The 27,461-nt window shown below is 44.5% G+C and overlaps 2 protein-coding genes across 5 annotated transcripts; one reads left to right on the plus strand and one right to left on the minus strand.

The window, feature by feature from the left end:
* Positions 1-40: 40 nt before the first annotated feature.
* nup58 (nucleoporin 58) lies at positions 41-11,554 on the minus strand. Of its 4 annotated transcripts, XM_076051185.1 has the most exons (14): positions 10,864-11,554; positions 10,355-10,491; positions 9,939-9,971; positions 9,580-9,858; positions 9,318-9,483; positions 9,082-9,147; positions 8,733-8,907; positions 8,471-8,550; positions 8,157-8,275; positions 7,962-8,044; positions 7,601-7,802; positions 2,964-3,047; positions 1,844-1,945; positions 41-1,558 (listed from the first exon to the last, which is right to left on the minus strand). In XM_076051185.1, the coding sequence occupies exons 1-14, from the start codon at positions 10,941-10,943 to the stop codon at positions 1,389-1,391; spliced, it is 1,776 nt and encodes a 591-aa protein (XP_075907300.1). In that variant the 5' UTR covers positions 10,944-11,554; the 3' UTR covers positions 41-1,388. The 4 variants fall into 4 exon arrangements, with proteins under 4 accessions (XP_075907300.1, XP_075907301.1, XP_075907302.1 ...); XM_076051186.1 differs by lacking the exon at positions 2,964-3,047 and having other exon boundaries at positions 10,864-11,550; XM_076051188.1 differs by lacking the exons at positions 41-1,558; positions 1,844-1,945 and adding an exon at positions 2,770-2,792 and having other exon boundaries at positions 10,864-11,546.
* Positions 11,555-12,460: 906 nt separating this feature from the next.
* On the plus strand, positions 12,461-23,606 carry mtmr6 (myotubularin related protein 6). Its single transcript, XM_076051184.1, has 15 exons — positions 12,461-12,662; positions 14,229-14,360; positions 15,988-16,150; positions 16,252-16,409; positions 17,365-17,493; positions 18,979-19,113; positions 19,236-19,368; positions 19,488-19,597; positions 20,283-20,408; positions 20,499-20,548; positions 20,650-20,743; positions 20,853-20,959; positions 21,838-21,972; positions 22,068-22,194; positions 22,904-23,606. The coding sequence occupies exons 1-15, from the start codon at positions 12,639-12,641 to the stop codon at positions 23,282-23,284; spliced, it is 2,004 nt and encodes a 667-aa protein (XP_075907299.1). The 5' UTR covers positions 12,461-12,638; the 3' UTR covers positions 23,285-23,606.
* Positions 23,607-27,461: the final 3,855 nt, after the last annotated feature.

The raw sequence follows: 27,461 nt of genomic DNA on the forward strand, positions 1-27,461 counted from the left end.
GTGTCAGTGAGTAAAAAGAGAATTGCAAAATCAAACAAAGCATTGTACAGAAGATTTTATTATTAAACAGCTTTTCTTGTTGAAAATACAGGTTTACACAGATCTTGTTTAGAAAATAGTACAACTACCAGCATTTGATAACCAACATGACAATGACAGTTAAAAAAAAAAAGAAACGAAAAAAAAGAAAGAAAAATAAGCAGAATATCCCATACCCACACCTGATGCTCAGTCGAAGTTTAGCAACTACGGACCATTAAAGAAAATAAAAGCAAAAGGAAGATACTTGCACGATAGGCACACATGCACATTCACACAGTCAAATGTTCTGGTCATATACACTGGCAGGAGCCAACTGAGTCTAGCACGTGTACAGATGGAGTCGAGCGGGCAGGATCTGCTTGAGAAATCCCTTTTAGAAGACACCGAACCCAACACTGAATGGAAGCTGCGCACATCACGAGCGGCACTGCCAGCAATTTTTTTTCAACTCGGCGGACGACCGTCAACGTTACGAAACGAAAACGATAAGGATGGACTCTTTTAAGAATAACGACGCAGGTTGAGTGGACAACATAACATATTGAGCTATGGCCAAGGTGCAGGTCCCCCTTTCTCACCCGTCCCCTAAGGTCATCTTCTTTAAAGTTGGTACAAAAATAAAACTGTGCTTTCCCCCGCCCCAAGAAAAAAAAAAAAAACCACCCACCTTGGACACTAGGGGGCGCCTATAAAACTATCTCAGATGCTAAATCCCCCAATAACCTGTGACCTTATAAGCTTCTTTCGTGACTACCTTACCTTAAAACTTTGCTTGGACGCGACTTGGGCGGAGCCCCCTGCTGGTGGAGACTCGCAAGTGCAGTTCGGTGATGGACAAATTTCGCGTCACACGGTCCAGTGCGGGGTGCATGGGCGTTTTTGCACGGCATTAAGAAATGACAGAAATTTGTCGTCGTCGCCATCTGAAGGAAGTGCAGTCGACCGAGCCTGGTCAAACCGCACTGTTGTCAGACATGTTTGCGAAGGGGGCGGGGTGTATTTTAAGTCCATACAAATTAGGGAATTATGGAAAAGTTTGTCGTTTACTGAACGGATTAAGAAATGCTGTGTGTCAGTATTCGTAACCCAGCCAGAATAAACAAACAATACTTGTTTAACTTGCAACATTCTTCTATTTAACTGCTGACTTTTGGGACTCTTGCTGGGTGGGAGGGGCCTTTGCAGTGCAGTGGAATAGTGGAAATTCACTTAAGTCTTTTTTTTTTTTAACCAGTTCAACCTCTTATTTTGAGCCTTCAGTATAGAGCACTTAAAGCGCTTTAAGGGAACCAGACTGTTTAAATGAGTCAGGTGGGCTGTCGCACGACCGCGCCTGGCTCCCCGTTCTATCTCTTGCCTCGTTTGTTACCAGCAGGGGGCTTCTTGAGCTGGAGGAGGGGGCCGGCGGTGCCGAAGGCCGTCACGGGCTGGTTGGAAACGCCGAAGGTGAGGCCGGCGGAGGGGTTGATGCCGGGGTTGCTGAAGTTAAATCCCGAGCTGCTGCTGCTGCCGAAGCCTGGAAGGTGAAAGAGAGAGAGAGAGAGAGAGAGAGGAGAAAGTGATCAAGAAAGGGAGGTTATAATCCATGGAGCAGAAAAGAACGATTCTTATGACCGCACACTTGCAAAAAAAAAAAAAAGAAAAAAAGTTGCAAGCCCATATAAGGCACTAAGAACTATTTTTTGGGATGTACATTTCAAAATAAAAGCCAACATTCTTTAATTCCAACACAGGTTTTGGGGCAGTTTGCATATTCTCCCCCTTACGAGGCACAAGGAAGGTCTACATACTAAGTATGTACCTGCACTCAGACTGCCTCCTGTGGGCTTACTGGTGGAGGAGAAGGCAAAAGAAGACCCCCCAGTCCCCACCCCACCAAATCCTGGCCCACCACCACCAAAACCTGCAGAAGAGAGTGACAGGGGAAGTCAGTGTTCCGCTCCAGCACACACGGGGTGGCTACTACAAAAGGGGGGAGTGGGTGCCTGAGAGGGGTGGAGGGGGGGGGGGGGTGGAGCGGCAAGCTTTAGATTAAATGTAAGGTGTGAAAAAAAAATAATAGCCTAGTAATAAGATTGCGTGACAAAAGAGGGATAACATGGAGCGAAGCCAAGGCCAAAGGGAAGGGGAGACAGGCACCACTGCAGGAGCTACTGAGTGCGTGTGTGCGTTCAGACCACTCTTTTCAACCACTGCCAACTGTACAATATAGCACATACGCTGCCAGTCAAAAGTTTGGACACAGCCTATGAATTTAATGTCTCTTCTTTCATTCTCATGACATTGCAGTTTCTCACTGAAGGCATCAAAACGACGTATGAACACACATGGAATTACGTAGGAAACAAAAGTGTAAAATAACTCAAAGGTTTTATATTTAGATTCTTCAAAACAGCCACATTTAATGTAAGGATACTTAGAGCTATTTAATGTGTTTCTTTGCTAAATAATTAAATATATTTTGCTCATATATTTGATGTCTTCAGTTGTAGAGATAACAAATTGCATGAGAAGATGCAAACTTTTGACTGGTAGTGTATTATTTTTTTTTTTTTTGCCACCCTAACCTTTATTTTTGATTCAGACACTCATGGGGCGACACCGTCCGATCAGTTCCCCTCAACTCTAGTCAGCACTTGCTTGAGGACAGCTGCAAGAGCAGCTGTCTTGTGGTGGTGTGAACGCACTGGACATGTTGCACAAAAGAAGAGAACCGTCACACACTCACGCACAACCACTACTTCACCACACTGGAAACAAAGGGTAAAAAGAAAAAGAAAAAAGATGCACAGCATTAAAAGCTATGAGGACATGGGGGGGAGGGGGAGCCATCTTCTTTTTTTTTTCATTAGAGAAAAACAAAGCAAGGGGCGACACCGATTGGATTTTTGTCTTTTTGTCAAAAAGTCCAGAGGCGATACCTCCAAGGGTGGACGAGCCCAAGCTATTGCCCACAGCTGAGGGAAAAAGGTTTCCAAACCCAGCCCCCAAGGGTGCCTGGCTTCCTACGACAAGAGAGAGGGAGAGAGCACGGGCTTTACTCTTGTGAGCGGCGCCACGGTTGTGCAGGGAGAGGCCGACGAGAGGCTGCAAATTACGTTTCTGGTTAAATGCACTCATGAGGTAATGGGTTGAATTGAGAGTCATAAGAACCAAGGGTTATTTTAAGCCACTGCAGCAGGTTATTTACAACTCTACAGTGCTTTAACAGGATATGCAAGGTGGGCTTTCAAGAGGTGTAGTTCACAGGGATATCACCCTGTAGGAAAAATGAACTACGGACCTGCTAATTAGCAGTACGACAAGGACTACAAAAATGAAAATGAAGCTAGTTCTTTCACTCGGAAACTTGTCTTAATTCTGGCTCGTCTTAAATTTTTTGGACGGCTTCCAAATTTGCACGCGTGACTCAAGCGCGGGGTCGAAAAAGAAACAAGGACAAACGTTTCTTTGTTTAAAAATGGGTTTATTGTCAATTTCATATGCAATTCCACTTACATAAAACACAAACAGTTGAGAAACAGAACTGATTGTTATTTTGCTAGCTGCTACTGCATTTGACAAGTTTCCAAATTGTTCAAGATTTCTCAAGAGTGAATGAACTAGCATACAGAGGAGGGGGGGGGGGGGAACAACAGAACAGAAGCATCACACAAATTATTGGAGAGCTTAAAAAAGGCACACAATATTATATTTATATATATATATGTATATTGGTTCAACAGGCATTGGATATATAAGTTGAAAACACATTCATCTACAAGTAAAAGCACTCGAGATTTAGATCGGTGAATACGGGTGAATTTGGCAACGAAGGCGGCTGCTCTGTGTAAACTAGCGTTGGAAAGAAAAATTTCCTTTTCAAAAAATTGAATGACATTTTTTTGGTTTGTGTCAGTTCGAACGCTCAACCGGCGTATTCTCAGACATAGTTGCAGCTCTTGGTGGCTTAATGCACGGGGGAGTGTGCGTGTGTGTGTGATGAATTAAATTTGCACCTTGGAAAAATTCACACGCATTTCAAGGTCATTAAAACAAGACGGTGATGTGACTGGATGGTCGGCTAAAAAAAAAAAAAATAGAACAAAAACGATGACTTGGTTCCCCCACAGAGTACAGTGTGAAACAATAGCCAGTGCACCACCTGGATTAAAAGAAAGAAAAAAAAAACACTGCAGAAGGCATACCGTTAGTGTGCGACGAGCGTGAAAAGTCGTGATTAGCGGAGCACGTGGACACATTCAAAACAGTCTGGGACAGCCAAGAGGCTGAAAGGTTTCCCGTGATCCGGCATCACCAAGTTGAATTGAACACTGTAGGCAAGTTGTGGTGACTGAAGTGCGCCACAGAAACAAAAAAAAAATTAAATACTAATAAGATACACACACACGCAATTCCTTAATTAGTTTTCCTTCATTCCCGCTATTGGAATGAGGTTAGTGGGAAACACAGCAGTCAGCACAGAGCATCCAAACAGGTCGTTTGGATCGGAAAAAAATATTCTTTCACGGTTGTAATTGCGGCACTGGCGCAACCCCGGCAACGCGGTAAGATGCGTTGAAATGCGCGAGAAACCACGTCGACGCCGGCCAAAGTCGGAAAGGGACTCAACCGCCATCAGCGGCAGATCGCAATCCGCACGATCCGAAAGAGCACCGCCGACACTTCCGTCGGGGCTTTGACATCGCAAGTCAACAACAGAGACTGCGCGCTCTTCCACGCCCCCTGATGGTCAAAATGAAAACTCGGCCGCAGAGCCGCAGAGTCATTTATTTGGCACAGACACATCACAGCGGCAGCAGCAGCAAAAAAATAAATAAAATAAAATAAAAATAAAAAAAAGCCTTTCTATGAACCTTAATGACGATGTAAAAGGAATAAACTTGTTTCCCTGCAGGTCCACACAAAGAAGCCAACACTTTGGATTGCAAAAACCTGGGCGTCGGACTGGTGAAATGAGCTAAAAAAAAAAAAAAAAAAAAAAAGGTTTAAGTAGCCCTTAAGTAAAATTGCTTTTGTTGCAAAAAAAACACTGTGGCGGCCTTGCGTGAAAACAACCCAATGCAAATGAACAAAACCGTGAAGATGATGCAGACTTCTTTTTTTTTTGTTCAATAACATAAGCCCGCCCCCCCCCCAACCCTGTGTCACAATAGACTTAAGTGCAACGATGAAAAAACATTAGTTTTTTTTTTTTTTGTCTTAAGTTAAACTTTACACTTGTGATCCTGAGTCTTTTGGCAAGTCACATTCGATGAGGCACAAATACGAGGAGGAGGGCGTGGCCCTCGCCGCCGTCAACCAGCCACGCTAACACGGTCCGTGCGGTGAACTCGTGCGCCGTCTCAGCGAGCAATACAGTGCCGTTCCAATCGTATAATCACAACAAATTAAAGGGGGGGGAAAAAAAACAAGGAATAAATACGTAGAATAAATACTGTGAAAAATCAATACATCCACCCGTGATAAGGCTTAGTCAAATACAGACCAAACACTGTTTGGCAACAACAAACAACTTAGTACCTGGCTTTGCAGACAGGATGTGGAGGTTTACTTTTTCTTCCTTTTTTTTTTGTTTTGTTTTTGAATTTGTAAGCGTTTTTAGAAATTACACAGCATTTGTGACAAAATATTTGTGGGCTTCTGTAAGGAGCCGGCGATGTGGGTTTTTACTTTCCAAGTAGATTCCAGACCACAAATGGTTGGAAGGGACAGAAGTGTCAAGTGTGGGGCTTTAAAGTTCGTGCAGTGAAAAGTCAGTGGGTTTGCAGTGTGCTCTTGTGCCACATACGTGGAGCTATTCTGTAACGGCAACAGAAGAAAACAACAACTCTAAGGTGAAGTTACTTGAACAGTGAACAGTTCTGAATTGGCACTCAAACTCAAGCTCACACTGGCTTACAGCTCTACTAGAACGCTGCCCCTTGCAAGCAAATTGACCAAATGAAGCCGAGTGTTCAAATACTGGACTGAAGGGAGGGGGACACTAAGAAAAAAACAGCCACATTCATAGTCTGGATCCGGTGATGATGATGATGAAGATGATGACGACGATAACAGTCCAAGCAGATTTGATGCTTTTTTTTGTAACTTTCTTTCTTTCGAAAGGAAGCAGCAGAGAGTTTGTTCAAGATCAAGTAGATCGGCAGCAAGATTGACCGTCTTCCGACCACATTAAATATTGCTTTCAAATTCTATATTACACTTTTTAAATTTACAAGAGGGAAGAAAAAAAAAAAAAAAAAAAAAAAAGAATCGACGAGGTCATGCTGATTATTAATCAATAAATATTGTGTTCTCTGGAGGGTGGGAGCCCTGATGTGCCTACAAAATAAAAGCCGACAAAGACGGCTGGAGAAATCGACACCTCGGAGGTGCTGGAGCGACGTTCAGTGACGTGTAGTTGCAAAACCTTTTTTTTTTTGTAACACAAGTGCGAGCACTTCACAGTCCCGTTTCGTGCCGTCGACGACGACGACAGCAGTAGTATTTTTTTTCCTTCATATTAAGATAAATTACATCTTTAATATGTGTTTAGCATTCGTGTGCATTTAATGGCAAAAAAAAAAAAAAAAAAAAAAAAAAAAATGAAGCGTGTGCGTATCGGACGTCAGCATTCAATGAATACATCTGAAATTGTTTTACGGATGAATATTGTTCGGTGTTTGTTTTTTTTTATGTACAAGTTTTAGCGTTTAGTGTATTAGTTTACGACTGGGAGTAAAGATTCATAGAGCCCGAACTATTACTGTGAAGAACTGGAGCAAAAAAAAAAAAAAAAAGAATCTGCTTGCCTCTCTGAAAAGGTCAGTTTTGTGTGTCAGCCCTTCGCCGACACAGAAGAGACCTCCAATATATTACAATTACATCTCATAAATCAACCGATCCAAAGGTCACAGTCTAGAAAAGCACGCTAAATAAGTCTAAAAGTCACACGGTGAGTATTTGCTAATCCCAACGCTGTGAAATTCTTTCAAGCATCCTGTACGCACTCAAACGGTGCCACCTCTCGCGAGGCTCTCAAACGTAAGAAGCAACCAGAAATTCAAAATGAAGCGCGCGCTCCATCTCCCAAGCGTCCGGCCGCTCGCTGCTTCGCAGCCAGAGGGGAAACTGGGAGGACTAGTGTTAGGACTGACGAGACAAGAGTTAGTATTCTACTTTAACATCGACACTGCCCGACTCTGACGCCGCTTTCCCCACTTTTAAGGCGCATTACGCGGACAGGCCCGACCTCAGATGAGTCAAAGAGCAGGTGGAAAGGCAACGCAAAGGTTTTTCCCGTCTTGACTTCCTCGCCCACAATTCCTTTTCCCATGAAAGAAACTACGGAGAAGACCACAGCCGACGTCTGCCAAAATTTTGAAATCCACCTCGCGGCCCTTATTTTAAAATATCCCTTCGTGAAAATGCCTTGCTGAGAGAAAAAAAAATAAGGGATGTGGAGAGGGGGGAGGGGGCGCCGAGGAAAGGCTCTGGTACAAGTGTTTGTCCTTCCTCTCCCTCCGCGACGAAGGAAGAGGAGCAGAACTTTTCTAGAACTTGTAGGCAGTCAGACCTGGATTCGGCTGCTGTTGCTGCGTCAGGGTGGCGGCCATGGCGACGGCGGCGGCGTTGGGCATGCTGGAGAAGGGGGCGGGCCCGGTGGTGAGGCGTGGCGTGCTCTGCCACTTCCTGTTGGACGAGCGCTTGGACTCGAAGATGTCGGTGGAGTCCTCCAGGAACGCCCGGCGGTACGAAAGGTACTGGTGCTTCAAGATCTGCGATTTAATCGTTCGAAAACAGGAGAGAACGAAGCGCGAATGTATTAAAAAAGTACAAATGAAAAGGCAACTAGTTTAGATCATCAGTATACAATTAGTGCTGGCTAGTTTTTAGGACAAGAGCGAGTTAATGAAAGCTGCGGGCAGAGAACCGACCTTGACGTTCTCGTGGACAGACTGGAGCTGGGCGGCCAGCGCAACAAACGTCTGGTACAGCTTTTGCATGGCCAAGGTCAGATCTGGACACAGTGGCAAAGAGGGAAGAAGAAAAGAAAAAAAATATCATTGCGAAAACGATTCAAAAGTATATTTTCCCATCCAGAAGTTTCACACCAGCAGCGTCTCTTTTACCCTGAGGTGTGATGTGGGAGCCGCTGCTCTGCGTCATCAGGTGGTTCTCCAGCTCCTCGATCTGCTGCCGGTACTGCTGCAACTGCACCTCAAACTGCTCAACCAGGCTGCGGAAGTAACTTCACACGCACACACACACAGAAATAAAACACCTGAATAGAATCCATTCGGAGATGAAGCTGATGCTTAAAAAGCAGGGACGAAAATTATGGATTAATTCATTGATAGTTTAGTTGATTGACCTTATCGATCCATTGAAGATTAATTGATAAGCGGCAATTTCCCAGAGAACCTAAATTTGAGCGCCAACTTACTCTGACGGCGCCGTGTTCTCGTGCTGGAGACCGGGAGGAGTCTTTTGCGTGTGAAGTGCGATGTCGGCATTTTTCAGTTCCTAGAAAAAAACCAATCCAACAAACAATTAATGCAAAGTCAACAACGATTTTGGGTAATGCCGTTAAATTGAGTCGAGGCAGATTCAGAATTCAAAACAGATTCAGTCAGTTACAGTGATGTGCAACTTGATGCATTAAAGCGTGTGTGAGCCGAGGTGCTTTTCATTCATTTATTTGTTACCTGTGCCGTCTCCAGCTTCAGCTTGTCGATGGCCAGCGCCTGCCGCTGCAGGCCGCTGGCACTGACAGACAGGAGCTGTTTGAGGGTCTTGATGTCGTCTTGGACTTTAGAAATGCCCTTTGATGACATCCTGCTGATGTCCTCCTGCACCTGTTTCTGGTCTTTTACAAACTTCCTAGTAGGAGGGAAAAAAGGGGAAAGGAGTTTTTTATAGCCTGCGTATAAAATTGCTTGAATTTGACACAGTTAATCCCACTTTACCGTCTATGACAATGTTCCCCCAACCCGATTATAATCAAGAATAGAGATAAAAAATGTTCCCGTCTAAATCAGTTGACAAAACACTTACTGGAAATTCTCCACATCTTGACAAATGAGTGGAGGCAGGTTCTCATCTTTCAAAGCTTTACTGTCCCTGGAAGACAAAAGAGTGCTGTCACACTTTGTCCGAAAAGAATTTAGTCCGATGTCACCATTAAACGCAAGGATAAGATGCCAGATAAAATGTTCTCAGAGAATTGTTATTCGCATTTTCTTTTAGCCGTCACATTCAAACTTGAATAGCCAACAGAAACAGGGACTTACTGTGCATTAGCTCCAGATGACGCGTCGCTCTTATTCTCCGAGGACGTGCTGAAGTCGACCCCGCCGAGGCCGACACTAGGAGCGGCGGCGACCGTCGGCGCCGCGGACGTCAGCAGAGAGCCGAAATTTAATCCGCCTGCTCCTCCGAGAGTCGTCTGCCCCAACCCTGCAACAGCAGGAACCAGAAATGTTATCACACAAGCCGTTTCTAAATAGGCCATGCATCACAATCACAAGGTCAGGCTCTACGTTTCCATCCCACCTGTTGGTGCAGCGCTGGCGAAGAGGCTGCTGCCCAGCGAGGGGGCCGCCAAGGACGCCGTGGTGGCGGTTGTGCCGCCCAGGCCGAGGGCGAAACCCGTGGCTGCGGGCTGTTGTGGGGCCGTGGCGGTCAGGACGGAGCCCAACGTCAAACCGGCGCTGGCGGTCGTCGCGGAGGCGGCGGGCGTGGCGGTGAGGGAGAAGGGAGTGGCAGAGGCCATGGGTTTGTTTGGGTTCAAGGCCAGGCTAAAACCCGCTGCTGCTGTAGTGGCTGGAGTGCCTGATGGAGACGGGGGATCGGTTTGGATTATTTTCAGTTTTGATTGAGAACATTCTAAAAACTAAGAAATATGCACTTACCTAACGTGAGGCCAGTAGCGGGTGCAGCAGCGCCTAAGTGAGAACAGCATCGTGGGAAAAATAAGTTGATTGAGAACAGCATCATGGCAAAGGATAATTTGATGTGTTCTATTCTATTCTATTTATTCAAAGCATATGAAATTAAACAGGAATTCTGTAAATATAAGAATATTATTCATCCAACATTGGGGGAAAGTTACAGCAGCATATACAGTGCAAAAACAATTATAAAGAGTGCAATGAGTGAACGAAAAGGAAATACAAATATTTATACATCTAAATAAGTATTTTAAGTGTTTTATTGCACATTAGTGAAATGTGAAGTCAATGGTTCATTCAAAAGTGTTTCATTGCGTGCAGTTGTACAGCCTGACTGGCTGCAGGCACTATGTGCTTGACATGGCTGTGCTACGTACTTGGGGCAGGTGTGTTGAAAGCGAATCCTCCAGTTTTCTGGCCAAAGAGGCTTCCTCCCAGGCCGAGGGAAGGCGCAGCGGTTGTGGCCGGAGCAGGGGTCCCAAAAGAGAAACCACCAGTGCTGGCTGCAGGAGCACTGCAGAAGCAAAAAAAAATTAATTAAATTAAAAACACTCTTGTGGCAAAACAACTATAGAGCTTCCTTTAACATTGGTAGATTCACAAAAAACAAGCTGTTCCGATGAAAGAACGTGACGTCAGAATTGCCTTTGCTCCAAAGCACGGCACATGTTCAAAGAAGACACTACTGTGCATTTTGTTGTAATCCCCCTCTCGCTTTCGGTTCGTTCAAGTTAAGTTGATAATTACTTGAATTGACAAATACACGTAACGGCATTATTTGTAGGCCGGAAGTATTATCGGTAACATTTTCCTTTGAAGTGTCACTGTACGTGCTGCTGTCAGGTTAACTTTATGCTATGCTAACGTTAGCGACAAAAGCTATTACCTGGTTGCGGCTCCGAAGGCGAATCCCCCGCCAGCGTTGGTGGCGCCAAGGGTTCCCGTTCCAAAGTTGAAGCCAGACATCTTTTTTTTTTATGTGGACAAACTCATGAACCCCACAGGCTGAAATGTCCTCAGCTATCTTGCAGATAGCACGCCCGACGAGCCGATCGGCATCACAGCTAAGCTAATAACTAGCATCAAGGATGTAGGCCAAATGTGCGGATTTGTTACCCCTCAAAACATAGTGCCGTTTCAGACTACTGCACGGATGTCCTCTAGTATTCCGTTAAAAGTTTATTTCAGTTCAGCTAGGCTCAGTTGTTAAAAAAGTCGGCATGTATTGCTGGTTCAATTTCGGCGTGCTGCACCATTCCTATTGCCCGCCTGAGTACTTCCCCCGTGGAAGTGCATGTTGGGTAATTTTCAAACCACATTTCCCAGAGTTCTAACTGTTTTTGTATGCGTGTGTCGCATGACGCCGAGGGCCTAAGCGCGTGCGCATAATGGCCAATTGCGGAAGTGAAAAAGTAGTCCGCTACCGAAAATAAAAACGCTTATGGCTTTCTGCTGTGACGTCAAAATAAAGTTGAAATATTTTTGACGGCAGACGTTATCAGGCACGTGGAAAGCATGAAATGTTAAATTTCGTGTATATTTGCATACCACTCCCCCACTCCAAACATTTTTTTTTTTAAATTTCGAATATGCAAATTTGACAATGCAATTACTGCTAGTAAAAACTTCCTTAACAAAATAATATACAAAGAACATTTAAGGAAGCAAAATTATTAAAACGAAACAGGTGACGTATTCGAAAAGGAAAAATAAGAAGCATAGCTTGTTAACTCTCAAATTAATTTTAGCAAGCAGTTATGTTTAAGATACCCTTTCAAAAACATACATCTATCAATCTGTTTATTATTAACGTAAGAGGTTAAGTGGTAATGAAGTCATGTAGGTTCTCTGAAGAATGCTTCCCTATTTGAACGTAACACTTCTGACACGGAGTTAGAAGAACCACACCGACCACTACGCATGCTTTGCCATGTTGTTCTGTGTTCTTGTAACAGTGCAGTGGATGGATTAGTTAGTGTAAGCAGCTAAAAATGCTGTCATTGTTGAAGGCTGTACAAACTGGGCTATGTTGTCCTGGTATTAGAATAATACAACATATGATCAAACTTAACATATTGTGGTGGTAGCAGTTGCCACTAGCGGTATAATTTGTTGAACAAATTATTAGGGCTATGGAAATCAGTGATATAAATGTGTAGAACTAAAGGTACCTTCCTTGATAAAATGTTTTGGATTTGCAGTAGTTGCAATCAGTATGAATTTTTCCTGCATTAAAATACACATTACCCATTTGGTGTCCTTTCTCTATTTCACTGATTTTCTCTCAGAACCAGCAGGGACACAATGCCAAAAATGTCAACAAGATTTAATAGATACAATATAAAATTGAAACACTGCTTCAAAATAGGATCAAATGTCGATTTCGTCAGCGGACGAGCGCGTCATCCGGTGCTTTTACTTTGAAAACAAACAGAACCAACGCGCCTTCTATCAATACCGCCACCTTTACGCGGATGAAGGAGTAAAAAAACAAAAAAAAAAAAACAACCAGATGATAAACACATCTCTTAGGTCTCCGACAACGCCAATGTAGTTCGTGCGGGCCTGGTCGAGTTTGCAAATCATCAATGGTACACTTTTGCCAGCGAGTGGCCTCGTGAAGCTTTTTGCAGCCGCTGACAGCTGTTCCCTCCCGGAGACATGGAGCACATCCGAACGCCGAAGGTAGCGTCAAGCTAACGTTTTAAGCTAATTGCAAGTTGACGCGGTGGGCTGCCTGTCAACTCGGCTCGTCTTAATTCGTCTCATTACTGAATATGGCGGAGGGGGGTTTGCCGGTGTTTACTGTTTACATCCGATGCCCGCGATTTTCTGTAACGCCGCAGTTACTGGCAGGTGCCGCCAGTAGCTGCTGTGTGACGTGACGCTTATCAGTGTTTACCCTGCACAGCGACTCTCTTGTTGTTCCCACCTTTACCTTTGCGATTCATTATTTTCTATGGAATATTTGCTCTTTATGGCTCATCCGGTTGTGCATGCATCACCATTCCAAATAAGACAAAAGCAATACAGTTGAGTTCAATGACACGGTCACGGGCCGTACAGGAGTAGACGATCACACCCAGATTTACGAGTGCCGGTTGCAGTTCTTAGAGTGTTAAAAGGAAAATAAAACTTCATTGTGTTGAATTAGGCCACCTTTATCCCCCTTGGCAAACGCTGCGGAATTCCACACACTAGTTAAACCACATCTTCAACTGAACGCCAAAATCACAAACTTTTAGAAAAAGTAAATATTACAAATAGACGTTGAAGTTCTTCTGTTTTTTTTTGTTTTTTTTTTTAAATTATACTCCACATTCCTGCAAACTGGGGGAAAATAAAGGCATTGTCTTTAACGTTTAGTTGCTTCTAATGGTTAAAAAATAATGCTGTAAAGCAATTTTTATGGCTTTTTTTTGGCAAAAAAAATAAAATAAAACACTGTTTCTTCTTAAAGGTCCAGGACATAATGGCCTACACTTTATGACTCTATCATATCTGTGATTACTAACCTCCATGATACTCAAATGTTACCCCTGAACGAAGTCATAAGCATCAGGTGGGTGTGGCCTTTTGTCTCAGGCTCCTGCAATTATATGCCCCCCCATCGGCCATCAGATAAGCGGGCGTTGTTGGCCTGCAACATGAACATTGAAGAACTGACGAGTATCGCTGGTGCTTTAAAGAGGGCACTGGTTTTATTTTGTTTGCTTATAACGATAAACATGAACACGAGCAGACTTTCGTACGAGCCTAACGCTCACATCAGGCCGCGAACATGCTCTGTTTTGTGTCCAGCTGCTCGCTGGGAGACAGCCGTTTCATGAAATGTGTGACAAACAGGAAAGAGGAAACCGGGCAGAGGATAACTGAGTCAGCAGGAGCGCTGCCACTATCATCGTGGCGTCATGAATTTGGACATTTTTCAGACGTCTCGAAAGCCTTTTCTGGCACAGGATGAGCCACATTTGCAGCGTTGAGAACTCTCCGTGATCAGAAATGCAGCCACTGTTTCCTCCCGAGTCGTCTTCTTCGACGGCATTATGAACGTCTTCATTCACTGCGAGGTCCTTGGTCCACAGGTTTCAACTTTTAAACGTGATAGCCGCCGGCGTACCACAACCATGCTGTTGTGTGCGAAGAAAAGAAAAAAAAGAAGACGCATGACCCGTGTAAATGAGCAACCGTGACCCATCCGCGGCATCAGCAGATTGACGCTGGGTTTTTTCCCCCCCGTGTGCGGTGCAGGTGGAGCAGGTGCGACTGGTGGATCGCTTCAGCAACAAACCCACGAACGGTACGCTGTACCTCACGGCCACGCATCTCATCTTCGTGGAGAGCAACTCCAACAACTCGGCCTCGGCCGGCCAGGAGATCTGGGTGAGCAGATTGCGGACCACCGAGTCCTGCCAGGGTCACACGTGACCTGATTCTGTAATCAGAAATGCACCGTTTTCTCTGTTGATGTTTATTTTCTAATTTCTAATTGCTGTTTTTGCAAGTGTTCAATTCCACACAGAAAACATGCACGATCAGGTTTTGAACCTTGTTTCTCACCCCCCCCCACCCCAGACTTTGCAGGCCTCTGCGCACATTGCACAAGCCGTAATTGACTGCGAAAGCCGTGGGCGTAGGAAGTAGGAAGGCCACCGAGAGAAGCGTTGCAATGTGATGGATTGTGTCTGTGTTGTCAGAGGAAACGATGCGTAAGCTTGTTTGAGTTACAGGAAGTTGATAAGCCAGTAGAGAGCCAGAAAGCTCATTTTGTCTGACTGTCAACATGTCTAACGTGTGATCAACGCAGTAAATCCAAAATACATAAATAAATAAAAATATATGTGCATATATATATGCATATGTACACACACACACGCACACACACACACACACGCACGCACATACACAACTATATATATGTGTATATATGTATATATATGTATGTATGTGTATTTATATATACATATGTTTATCTCAGGGATGTTAACAATTAATCGATTATTGATTCATTGCTGGTGGGTCTCAGTTTTAAGGAATGTCAGCACGGTGGTTTATTATACGTTTATTATACTTGCTCCAGCTCGACCGTGTCCTCTCCACCCCACTTCCTGATTAGAAGGGATCTTTTCCTCCCTCTTGTTGTTGTTTTTGTTTTTTGTTTTTTTTTGCCTTCTGTTCCAACGACATAGGTAGCGACACTCTTACTTACGACTGCGTGTTTGCTCCCCTGTAGCTGCTACGCGCAGACTCTTTACAGTCCGTCCGTGAGTCTGTCAGTCTGGAGGTCAGTAATTATCCAAGTGGACGATGAGTTGCCGTCAAACAAAGCAGATGGCGACGGCAGCTTGTCGTGTGTGTGTGTGTGTGTGTGTGTGTGTGTGTGTGTGTGTGTGTGTGTGTGTGTGTGTGTGTGTGTGTGTGTGTGTGTGTGTGTGTGTGTGTGCGCGCGCGCGTCATTACCCATGCTGATGAATGCGCATCTTTATGGCTTCCTTCGGTTCGAGTCCCCACAGAGTTTTGCCCCCTCGTTGAATATGGAGATGTGCTGCGTTTGTCCCAGTTGCCCTCTAAGTTTTGTGTTAACAAGTCGATGACACGTGGAGTGACCTGCGAGCGTTTCTGAGGGGCCGAAGGTTTCAATCTTCACGACACGCGATTTCCTGTTGTTTTCATCAGTGAGACGTGGGTGCACAAGGTGAATGAACTGAATGTAGTGTTTACTACTTTCCCTGGTCTTGACTTGCCAGTAACTAGCCAGACCTGCAAAGCCTTTAAGAACATTACACTGCGCATACCGTGTGAAGTGGCGCTTTCAGGATGCTTAAATAAACGTTGCCAGCACACGATTACATCTTTGAACTGTCGGAACAGCAGTCACGCTTGTTTGGTGTTTTCTCTAGACTGAATGAAGCCAAAGTAAATATGCACGAGCTGAAGCCGCTCCCTGAGCGCCGTCCTTCTGTTTCTCTCCCCTCTCCCTGATCGTCCTTTCCCGCTCTGTCATGCACAGATTTTGCACCACCACATAGCGTCGGTGGAGAAGCAGTCCCTCACCACCAGCGGCTGCCCTCTGGTCATCCAGTGTCGCAACTTCAGGGTGGTTCACTTTGTGATCCAGAGGGAGAGGGACTGCCACGACGTTTACAGCTCGCTACTGCGCCTCCTTCGGCCCGGTGAGGTTAAAACAGAAACGTCGACATTGTCTCGCGCTCACGTCACCCAGACTTTGCTATATGATTTTTTTTTTTGTTTGTTTTACCCTCCTCTTCTTCAGTATCGTACGAGGAGCTCTACGCCTTCTCCTACAACCCCAAACAGAACGACCAGCAGAGGGAGGAAGGGTGGCAGCTCATCGACCTGGCAGCTGAATACGAGCGGATGGGCGTCCCGTGCGACCAATGGCAGCTCACCGACGTCAACAGAGAATACAAGGTATATATTTCTTTATTTCAGACCCAAGAGATCCATATCACAGTTGGAAAAAAAAAAAAAGGGAAGTCATAGAGAAAATAAAATAAAATAAATAAATAAAAATAAACAAATAAATAAAAAAATCATTCACCAAGGTAGTCGCAGCAGCACGGCAAGCGTAGTTTATAAAATGTTTTTGAACTATTTTCTTTTTTTTTTCCTTTACGGTTCACGGTTAAATCCAAAATAGAACTCGTCATCAGCAGGGATCGTCTCTGGGATCACGAGTAATAAAATGATCCTGTATATTCAAACAAAGGCCGCCGTTAAACTTTCGCCATAAACGGCATCTGCTGCGTGGGGGGAGAAACAGGTGACTAAATAATGGTGACAAATGAATAATAAGGATGTTTCATATCACAAGGTAACAAGGCCAGTAGTATTCCAAAGGATACTTTTCATTTGTTTATCCATGATTCATTATCTTATCTATGATTTGCTTGTTAGAACGACACACAAACAGATGTTTTGTTGAGGGGAAAGTATATGGAGTTAAATGAATTTATTGCCTATAGAAGATTCCCTAGACACCGGAATGAGAATAATTGCATTTCGATGGCGTAACTCCTCATCCGCCAGTTGGTGTGTTTGAAATGGATCCTCTAATATTCTGTGCATTTTATTGTTTTACGTCCTTTGCGTGTGCCAGTAAATTGTAAAAGCGCGCCTGACCTCACGTGCTGTAAGATCCTTTGGCTGCACTAAGCCTTTTATGTTTCAGGGCGTGGCATTGTCCTGAAAAGGCGTTGCACGTGTTTGTCCAGAAGAGGGCGCCTCGCCCCCATAATCAGCGTAGAATTTCAACACACAGTGGGAGGAGAGGCCCAATGCCAGCAGCTGCTGCTGCTCTGTCTGTTTGAGCTCTGTGGTTTTCATTGTGTGTGTCGTGTGTAATTTGTGTTTGCCGTTTATTCAGGTGTGTGAGACCTACCCCCGAGACCTGTACGTTCCCATCACGGCCAGCAAGCCCATCATCGTCGGAAGCTCCAAGTTCAGGAGCAAAGGACGATTTCCCGTCCTCACGTACTTCTATCAAGAAAAGAAGGTGCCTTTCCGTTTCTTTTAAATCTAATTCTGAGCTTCTACACTGCTATTCCACTCAAACTCTTGTCGCGAGGGAGGGGAAAGGCATCACAGCTGGTATAAGACAGATGTGAGATCAAGTGGGACACCAGAAAACAGGGATTAGCTTGGGACTGCAAAACTCCCAGAGGGAGAGAAGAATGTTATTGCAGAGTGAACGCAGATGTGTCCTGCTTTCTGAAGGACGGCTCATCCTGCCTGCCGGACTGACTTTAGCTCGTAGTCTGACGGCTACAACTAATGTAGTAATAATAATAATAATAATAATAATAATAACATAATACATTTTATTTGTGTAGTGCTTTTCAGAAAACTTTAAAGACTTTACTGGGCAATTAAAATACTAAAAAACAATACATACAAAACTATAAGCAATAGAACAGATTAAACAGTAAATAGAACAGATTGAGTATTGATAAAAATTGTTTACTTTAAATAAGAAAATCCAACAAACCAACAAGTGCAACAATAAAAACAAACCGACACTTAAAGGTGACCTATTATACCAATTCTTGGGCCTTTGTATTTGATTTCTGGCCCCTTCAGAGCAGCAACACACTAAAAGCTTTGCAGATCTGAATGTCTCGCTGCTCGTTTCCTCGTATTTCCTGAGCGTTTAGAACCATGCCCAACAACTTGCAGGGCTCACGTCCAAACGCATGAACCGCATTATTTGATTGTTTCGGATCGTTTGACGATAGGGTTCAACATTGTAACAGTATTTAGAGTGGAAAAACATCAAAGGTGCCCTTTAAATTTTAAGTGTTGGTTTCTTGCTATAGGCCCTATCGCAAGAAATGGCTCTGTAAATCATTGTAGATATTTTTAAATGACACATTAACATTTGTTAATCATCAGCCAATGACTCAAGTTTCGCACGAAGGAAAAAAAAACATTGAGCAAGCCAAACAGGCCAAATCAACACCAGCCTTTATCCTGAATTGTAACACTCTTTCACGTATCACTTCTTAATCGTTTAAGCGCCATGGTCGCAAAACTGCGACAAGCGCCATTGCTGAATTAAACAGTTAATAGCTGTAAATATGGTGCTGAAAGTAGTTACCACTTTACACCAGGAGATGGCAGACATCTGTGGCTTCAATAGAGAGAAAGCCCACCTCGAAATGGGGGAGGTAGTGGTAGCACCATGGTGCAATATACCTGAAACTGTGCAATCAGTATTTGCAATGTGCAATTTTCTAACCCATTCCCATCAACATGTGCAGTATAGGAACATGGTGCATTGACCACATTGGTATCCTGCTGTTTTGTGTACATTGCGTGTTTCTCTTGTGTGTGCACTTTTTATTTTTCATCTATTTCTATTTTTTTTTTTGGTAATCTTGTTTTATTCTTATTTTATATTATAATAAAGGAGTATATTATTCTCATCTTATCTTATCTTATCTTAAACCATGGAATATCCCTTCTGCCTCTGTTCTTCAAGGCGGCCGTGTGCCGGTGCAGTCAGCCTCTGTCCGGGTTCAGCGCGCGATGCCTGGAGGACGAGAGCATGCTGCAGGCCATCATGAAGGCCAATCACAACAGCCGGTTCGTCTACGTCATGGACACCAGGCCGAAGGTGAGCCACAGCGTGCAGCACATTCATTTACCATTGAACTTCCTCCCCCCGCCGCCCCCCCCCAAAAATACACATCAGTAAAAGTTACCCCTTGTTTTTTTTCCCCCCTCGTCGCGATGCAGTTGAACGCGCTGGCGAACCGAGCGGCGGGCAAAGGCTACGAAAACGAGGACAACTACTCCAACATCCGCTTCCAGTTCGTGGGCATCGAGAACATACACGTCATGAGGACCAGCCTCCAGAAGCTGCAGGAAGGTGGACGAGACCGTCGGCCCCTCGCACGCTGGCACGCGCCGCACGAAAAAAAAAAAAACTGTTCCGTCCTAAAATAGCAAAAAAATAACTAAAAATGTCTTTGTACCGTTTCCCCTCAGTGATCGGTGCCAAGTCCCTGTCCATGAGCGACTACCTGGTTGGCTTGGAGAGCAGCGGTTGGCTGCGACATATCAAATCTGTTGTAGACGCAGCCAACTTTCTCACCAAGGTAAGTGAAGTCCTTTGTTTTTCCCCTACCTTCCTTCTGGTTCCAGGAATTTCACTGTCAGAGCACTTAAAACAGTCGGTTATGTAATCAACCCCAGAAATAACTTTTCCAAACAGGATACACTACGCTGCGTTTATCAGTTTCTCTTCTTCGTTCAATGCGGAAATGAGTCTTTGACCCCAAACCTTTGAAAGGTAGTATTATCTATACTACCTTTCAAAGGTTTGGGGTCAAAGACACATAGGAGAAATCTTTCGTTTCTAGCAGCTTTACAAGGGAAGTAGTGTAATAAATTAAAAGGCGTGCAAAGAGCGTAACTATAGTATGAAGAGAGATAAAGCTATAAAATAAAAGTAGAGATAAAAATAACATAAGAAATTAAGTAAGATAAAATAAAATGTATCTAAAATGAACTGATTTCTTTGTATACTGGTTCAAAAAATAAAATTCATTCATTCATTCATTCATTCATTCATTCAGTCAACCAACATCAGTCATCTATGCAGCTGCAATCACTTAATACCTGTGCCCGTTATCTTCCACCAAATATTATTCCTATCTGGCAAAAGATCCAAAGCAACAACCGAGGGATCAATGCATCACTTTTATGATATATTGACTGCGGTCGCTTGTTGCTTAAAACGTCTCTCTCAGTCCTCCCATTTCTACATTTTTTCCCCCCCAGGCCGTGACTGTGGAAGGTGCCAGCGTGTTGGTTCACTGCTCGGACGGGTGGGACAGAACCGCCCAGGTGTGCGCGCTCGGGGCGCTGCTCATGGACCCGTACTACCGCACCATCAAAGGCTTCATGGTATCAGCCTTCGCAGTTCAGCACCAGTCAGGAAAAACATAAATGAGAAGTCCTGCCAAACGTTTGCGATCCTTCTTTTCTTGCCTCCAGGTGCTGATAGAGAAGGACTGGATCTCTTTCGGCCACAAGTTTGCGGACAGGTGAGGGGTGGACGTGGCCAAAGACGGAGCGTTTTTTTTTTTTTTTATGGCTGTTGCTTTCTGGTTTGCGCAGTTGCAACACAGCTGTTATCTGAATCCAGGTGCGATCAGTTGGATGGAGACCCGAAGGAGGTGTCGCCCATTTTCTCCCAGTTCCTGGAATGTGTGTGGCAGCTGACGGAACAATTCCCGCAGGTAAGACAGGAGTGCCACGGCCTTGCGTCACCATCGGCGTCACTGACGCGCCATAAAAACTCCATTGCCACCCCTTCCCCCATCCTGACCGCGCTCTCTCCCCCGTCAGGCGTTTGAGTTCAGCGAGTGGTTCTTGCTGCAGATCCACGAGCACGTGCACTCCTGCCAGTACGGGAACTTCCTGGGCAACAACCAGAGGCAGCGGGAGGAGCTGCAGTGAGTCTCGGCCGCGAAAAGTTCCCTTGTCCTTGCCCTCCAAACGATAATAGGACAATTAGTTCAAAAGGTCGCACAACGTAAGGATTGATCAAAATTCAAAGGTCTCGTTATGAGAAACAAAAACACCTGCGTACACGGCGAAAGGGTGCCTTGTGGCTTTAATGAAGCGAAGCCATTATTTCCAACCATTTTTTTACAAACTGTGTGCCCGTTTATGCAGCCATACCCATAAGCTTTTATTTAAATGCTAAGGAGTGCCGTCGCCTCTGCTCCGTTGCCATACTTTTAATGCAAGCTTTACTGGAACTCAACACCTTTATCTAATCTGAGGAGCTGTTAACCTTTATCTATTACCTTTGCGTATTAGGTGTATATAAAGACTATTTACGTCAGGAGTCACCAACCTTTTTGTCACTGAGAGCTACTTCATGGGTCCTGAGCCGTATGAAGGGCTACCAGTTTACTGCAGTTTGATTCTCCTGAACTCTCTGGGTTATATAGTATTATTAATGATACTCTTCTATGTGAAGACACTTATCAAGCTCATGAGTTCTCAATAATTATCAAAAATGACTTAACAAGGTTGGATAAAATTGAATTTTAGACACAGTTCAACGAGCTGTGCAATTTTTCTGTACAGTGCGACAGTTTTCGTCGCATTTGCGAATAAAAAATCATCCTGAAGAGAAGAGAAATTCGTATCCACTCGCACATGTGCGAATGAGTTGTGCAGGCAGGCATCCTGAACATGAGCATGAAGTGGGAAAACTGGTATTACTTTCCGTCGTTGGTGAAACTGCTATTTAACAACTACATTTCCCGGTTCAAATAAATTTCACAATAAACATGTTAACCAACTGTTCTGTGCGTTCCAGACTCAGAGAGAGGACCCACTCCCTTTGGGCTTTTCTAATGGGCGAGAAGCAGAACTACTTGAATCCGTTCTACAGCCCGTCCTACTCCGAGGAGAACCCCGTGCTGGTGCCTTCCACACTGCCCTACAACTTCAAGTCAGTGTGATGCTTTTGATGGTTGCGCAAGACCTCACCCAGGTGATGACCGCTAACGTGCTTGGTGCGCCGTTTGCTATTTTGTGCCCTCGCAGGTTCTGGAGGAACATGTACCATCAGTTTGACCGGTCCATGCACCCGCGTCAGTCCGTCGTCAACACCATCCTGACTCTAAGGGAGAAAAGCCAAAAGGCCCAGAGCACGTTGCAGGCCCTAGAGGATGTGAGTGATCGTGGGCTGATTCTCTTTCTGCATCTAAAGTCAGTTTTATTTTTAAAAAGTTTTGCCATTAAACGGCAGCAAACTCAGCAAAATTGTACTCCACTCGGAATAATTTGTCATGTCTGCGAAAGTTTTTCTAAAAATTGAAAAACGGCCAGCAACACTCGCACTCGTGTCCATTTATTTTAATAATAATCTCACAGACAGGCGTGTCTGATGATACAGGAAGTTACATCATTATATAATCCCTCCTAGCTAAACACAGGTGTACTAATAAATTGGAAAAAATTGGTGTACTAGGTGTTATAATGAATACATTTGTAATAAATATATTAGTATACGAGTAGTAATAATGATTGTACTAATAAACAAATTGGTAATAAATATGTTAGGGTATGCGTTGTACTAATGAATACGTTTGTAGGTGTACTAATGAATAAATTAGTAATAAATAAATTAGTGTACTCGGAGTGCTAATATATGTACGAATAAATAAATTGGTGTACTAGGTGTGCTAATAAATACATTAGTGTACTAGGAGTGCTAATATGTGTACTAATAAATAAATTAATGCACTAGGTGTACCAATAATATGTGTACTTAGGGGGTTGCGCCTCTTTAGTTTTTTTTCATTTGAGAGCGTGTTTTCTCTACCTACTTGAATTGCAAACGTGTTTTTTCCTCCCCGTTTCCCCCCCCCCCCCCCCAGCGACTCCACCAGCTGGGCGTGACCCCCGTGGTGACGGCCGACCCTCCGCCCGCCACCAGAGACCAGCGGCCCAACTCCAACCCTCTCCCGCCGCGCCCCGACTCCCTCATTCTGGGGGCGCCCATCGGCCGCAAAGACGCGCGGCGGCGGGACGACGACGAGGACGGCGGCGACGGCGCGCAGGACGAGGTGGGCGAAGAGGCCACGGAGTGCGGCGACACGGAGCGGACCGTAGAGGGCAGCAGCGGCACCGAGAGCCGCAAGCAGAGCTACGGAGAGCTGGAGGGGAAGTTCAACGGCGGCGACACCGACGAGCAGCTGGCCAAGGAGGAGCCGTCCGTCGTCAGCCTGGAGTTCGGGGTGGCGCGCATGACCTGCTGAGACCAAACATTGCGTTGTGGGCATTGTGGGATACGGAGCGAGCGAGCCCAGCGAGCGCTCGCTCGCTCGATGAGTGTGTGTATGTTGCAAGCCAAGCTTACACTTCAGTCGTGTGATACAGTTGCTGAATATGTAACAGTCCTGCGTGGACGGGGGGGTGGATGAGGATGTATGTCTGTATTGTCTAAATCTTAATGGAGACTCCGTACGAAACTGCACCTATAGGGAATTTTTTTTTTTTTTTTAATAATGAATGTTAAAAAAAAAAGCACTATACAGAATTAATAAATAGAATGAGAGAATAAATTCATCTGAAACAGTGCGTCTGCCTGCTAGTTCATTTTTTTTTTTTTTTTAAGTACCAAAAACCCAGTGACCCCTACGCTCCTCTCGGATTGTCCCATTTTTTTTTTTCCTCCCGAAATGAAAACCCGACAGGAAATCACATTTACTGGCACCAGAAATATTTCATCTCATCCCGAGGCAGGAATCCAGCCTAATCTGAATGTCATGCGTGACCTGAGCCGTTCCAGCCTCCATTGGAATGATTTAAAATAAATAAATAAGTCAATTAAAACGCGATTACATTTTTTTTTCCTACCCTTAAAGACGATGAGCTCATTCGCGCCGGCTTTTGTTCCCTCGTTTCACCTGATTCATCCCGACTCTGTATTACCTCCAAAGTGGTTCAGCTGTCAACCGTCGCCTATATCATTTGATTGATCCTCTTCTCGCTCTCGTATTGATCAGATTATCTGCTTTGCTAACTCGCATTGATCCCTTATCCTATTGGCCCGATCCGTCTGCCGTGACGCCGCCTTACTGTTCCTGACAGCTCGGCCGGATTAGCGTCGCAGACACGTCAGGGTCAGATGGGGCTGCATGCGCTCGTTGGGTTTTGGTGATGAGGCACTGTGAAATGTAATGTTGCGGAGGGGGATGGAGGTTCTGGTGAAAAATTTTGCTCTATTTCATTTTTCTCAAAGTAACCTTGACGGAGCGTCCAAGAAAATCCGACCTTTCAGTGGGTTTGTTTTCTGGGTCAGGTGGCTTTGCTGTCTTGCCCAGTCTGTGCCAGAGGATATTCAATTTTTGGAGTCACATCCAGCACGGTGGCATGGTTTTCATTTGTGAAAACCCAAAATAAAAAAAAAATTAATAAGCTCCACGACAGATGTTGTAGCTTAATATCGGAGCTCTGCCGGGATTTTCGGGATTCTGGAGATGCCGTGCGAAGACGCGTCCAATATTCTGTGGAAAAACAAGATGTAAAACCTTTGGATCGGGGTGGGGGTGCCCGAGTTTGGGGGGCGTTGGGGGGGGTAATTTACGTTACCCTCGCTCCATTGGGATTTGTGTGTTTCCTCTGTTTGTCGCTTTGCATGGCACAAAGGGAGACAGAGGCAAAATGCCACCCGCACAAGCCGTCGTTCAGAGCGCTTCCTTAAAATCGGCCTGTGTGGAGCTCGCGGCATCAGGCTCCGGCAGCCTCCCGTTGTTTTCCGATAGAGGCCCAGTCTTTTCAGCAACCTTCGCGAAAAGCAGTTACGCATAAGTGGAGCGTTGTTCTGACACATACAGAGTCGAACAGAATAAGCATTTGCCTCAAACAAATCAGCGTCCATGAGAAGAGACGACAGTGAAGGGTAAGAACGACAGACTGGTGTTACACTGTGATGTGAATCCCCCGTGTCAGCTTTCTGCACAGCTCTCCACTGAGCGCTCGGAGAGAAAAAAAAAGGACAATTCATGGAGAGAATTGTGCCTACAACTACTGCTGAGTTGTTGTTTTCGTTATTTGATTTAGCAAGCCGTGTCAGACGAAGAAAGGGCCACCAAATAAAGATTCATCTCAGCCGGTTTTCCACCACGAAATCACACAACGTGGGCCTCGCTCCCGATGAATGCGAAGCACTAATTCAAACAGGATTTTGGGTCACGGCTTTTTCAGAAGTCGGGAGAGTCGTTGCCCTCTTCCTGTAGCCTACTTGTGCACGTTACCTCGCAATGAAACATTTAAGAGGTCCTCCTCCTCAGACCAGCTCTCCCAGGGCTTTGAATCATTCAGACGAGTGCCGCACGCTAGCGTTTGCTAGCAGCGGGACAAGTGGGGGGGATGCTGTGCTCGCGTTCAACATAAATACGCCGGAGCAAAGCAAAAGACTCAAAATGGACTCGCTTCGGTACACACGGCCTTCTGTACACATGCAGCCATTGTTTACACAGGCTTCCATATTTATTTCCGTTATCCGATTAATGTCTTTTCCAGACGCACGTCATCAGTTATGATTTGGCCACGCATTGTTTAGTTTTCACCGTGTGTATCGAAAGATTGCCGTAAGCTTCCCAGGATTTGTATGGACGACGGATGGAGAAAATGTGGTAAGATTTCATGTTCTTTATCACGTGGCACATTGTGATAAAGGTCTGTCAGTTTAAATAACAAGCTCAATTATACTAATTACTACTAATTATACTGCATATCAAAGGCGGATGACTGTCATAGAGATTGTTTCCCGTTTAATGTGTAATAAAGTCATAAAAAATATTCTTTGAGTGACCCGCGGTCAAAAGTCCGATTTCCAATGACAGCTTCAAGGATCTACAATGCACCTGTTACTCTGTCCCTGCAGACCTCTGCTCAAAAGGGCTTGGCCTGTTGGTTTTGTCTATTTGAAGTATCTTCTGTATTTGCTGACTTAGTGTATTGGCACTATTGTTAATATCTGACATGTCTTTTGACAATACAATATTGACTGACTTGGATGGAGTACATTGAATTCTTTTATTTAAAAAAAAAATTGTTGTGTTTTTGTGACGTTTTAATAATTAATTTACATTACAATTTACATTTACGTTAATTAGTAACGGATGAACAAACAACCATTAGGATCCATTTAATACGACTCAATAAGTTATCCAATCCAAACAATGAAGGACGCAGTGAAAGTTGGGCTTATTTATTTACATGCTTATTTACACACACAGGGACACGTTTCTCGAGTGGAATCTATTTTGGCCTTGACACAAGCAGGAAAACATGGCTGCAGCTCGCAATAGTAGCGACGGCTTCTCCGCGACATGGAGCCAGTGGTGTAAAGTGGTCTCCCCGAGGGGAAGGCGGAAATCAGGATTGTCTGCCTCTGAAACCGTCCAGCGAGCCCTTATTAATGATGGACAATAAAGATAAGGCCATTAAAAAATTCAAAGCAGGAAATATTGTGAGCACACATGCGACACCGCTGCAAATCTCGACGCTAATTTGCGTCCTGTAGCTGTTGGTGGGATTTGCATGGTGAGAGTGATTTGCCTGGGAGGGGCTGTGAACTTTGAGATGTGAACAAAGAGCCCCTAGCAGGCTTGTTAGGAGGGATTGTCCCGATGTAAAGGCTACTCAAGTTATGCCAAATGGGTCGAGAAGTTGACGACAGCCCTCTACATTCTGCGTCCTGTTGCAAAAACACCCTTTCACGGCTCCCTTTTTGCCTGACACAGACATTCTGAGAGCTGTCAACCTTTACCTCCGTAAGGTTCAAATGCACCTGGATTGCAGGTGTGGACTGTAGAGCAATTCTGCATGTGTACAAGCTATGACAGCCTATATTGTTGCAAAACACACAAGAAGAGGAGAGACAAAGGCAGAAAATGTCCTCCATTTGTCCCATTTAGCACCGAGTTTCACTCTGGGGGCTGTAATGGAAACCCACTTTAGTGTGAGGAGTGGAGGAGGAGAGGGTGCGTGTCAGTGTGGAAAGATAGGGTGTGTGCTTGTTCTATTCTCTGTCGGAGATAATGGATTTTTAAAAGAATTGCAATCATTCTCCTCTTTGGGCTGAACAAAGCACATCTCTCATTTTTGTAAACACAAAACTGCATTAAAGAACTTGACCACCAATACTTACCTTACATATAAATATATAGAAAAATAAAATAAGTTGAATTGATGTATTATTTTTTATCTGTCCTCTTTGTTTTAAGTCGTATTATATTTTCCTGCTAAGATCCATTCCCATTTCCTACAAAGTTGCAATAAAAATATTGCACTTTATGGAGCACTACACTCTTAACCGTTTTAATTAAGAGTTTTAGTCTGTATAGTGCTATTTATATTTATTGTATTCTTTTTATATAGATCATGCTATTTATATTTATATCACTAGCTATGTGATATGTATTG

The sequence above is a fragment of the Nelusetta ayraudi genome, unplaced genomic scaffold, assembly GCF_046127955.1.
Source record: "Nelusetta ayraudi isolate G7.1 ecotype Tasmania unplaced genomic scaffold, CSIRO-AGI_Nayr_v1 ptg000132l, whole genome shotgun sequence".
Taxonomy (NCBI): domain Eukaryota; kingdom Metazoa; phylum Chordata; class Actinopteri; order Tetraodontiformes; family Monacanthidae; genus Nelusetta; species Nelusetta ayraudi.

What these genes read in the sequence shown, in the direction of transcription:
- mtmr6 (XM_076051184.1), top strand. Translation starts at nt 12,639, where the DNA reads ATGGAGCACATCCGAACGCCGAAG. An exon ending in TCATGGACACCAGGCCGAAG is followed by an intron (nt 19,114 to 19,235) that starts GTGAGCCACAGC and finishes GTCGCGATGCAG; the next exon opens with TTGAACGCGCTGGCGAACCG. An exon ending in TGACGGAACAATTCCCGCAG is followed by an intron (nt 20,744 to 20,852) that starts GTAAGACAGGAG and finishes CTCCCCCGTCAG; the next exon opens with GCGTTTGAGTTCAGCGAGTG.
- nup58 (XM_076051185.1), bottom strand. Translation starts at nt 10,943, where the DNA reads ATGTCTGGCTTCAACTTTGGAACGGGAACCCTTGGCGCCACCAACGCT. An exon ending in TCATCTGGAGCTAATGCACA is followed by an intron (nt 9,148 to 9,317) that starts GTAAGTCCCTGT and finishes TTTGTCTTCCAG; the next exon opens with GGACAGTAAAGCTTTGAAAG. An exon ending in TGAAGCTGGAGACGGCACAG is followed by an intron (nt 8,551 to 8,732) that starts GTAACAAATAAA and finishes GTTTTTTTCTAG; the next exon opens with GAACTGAAAAATGCCGACAT.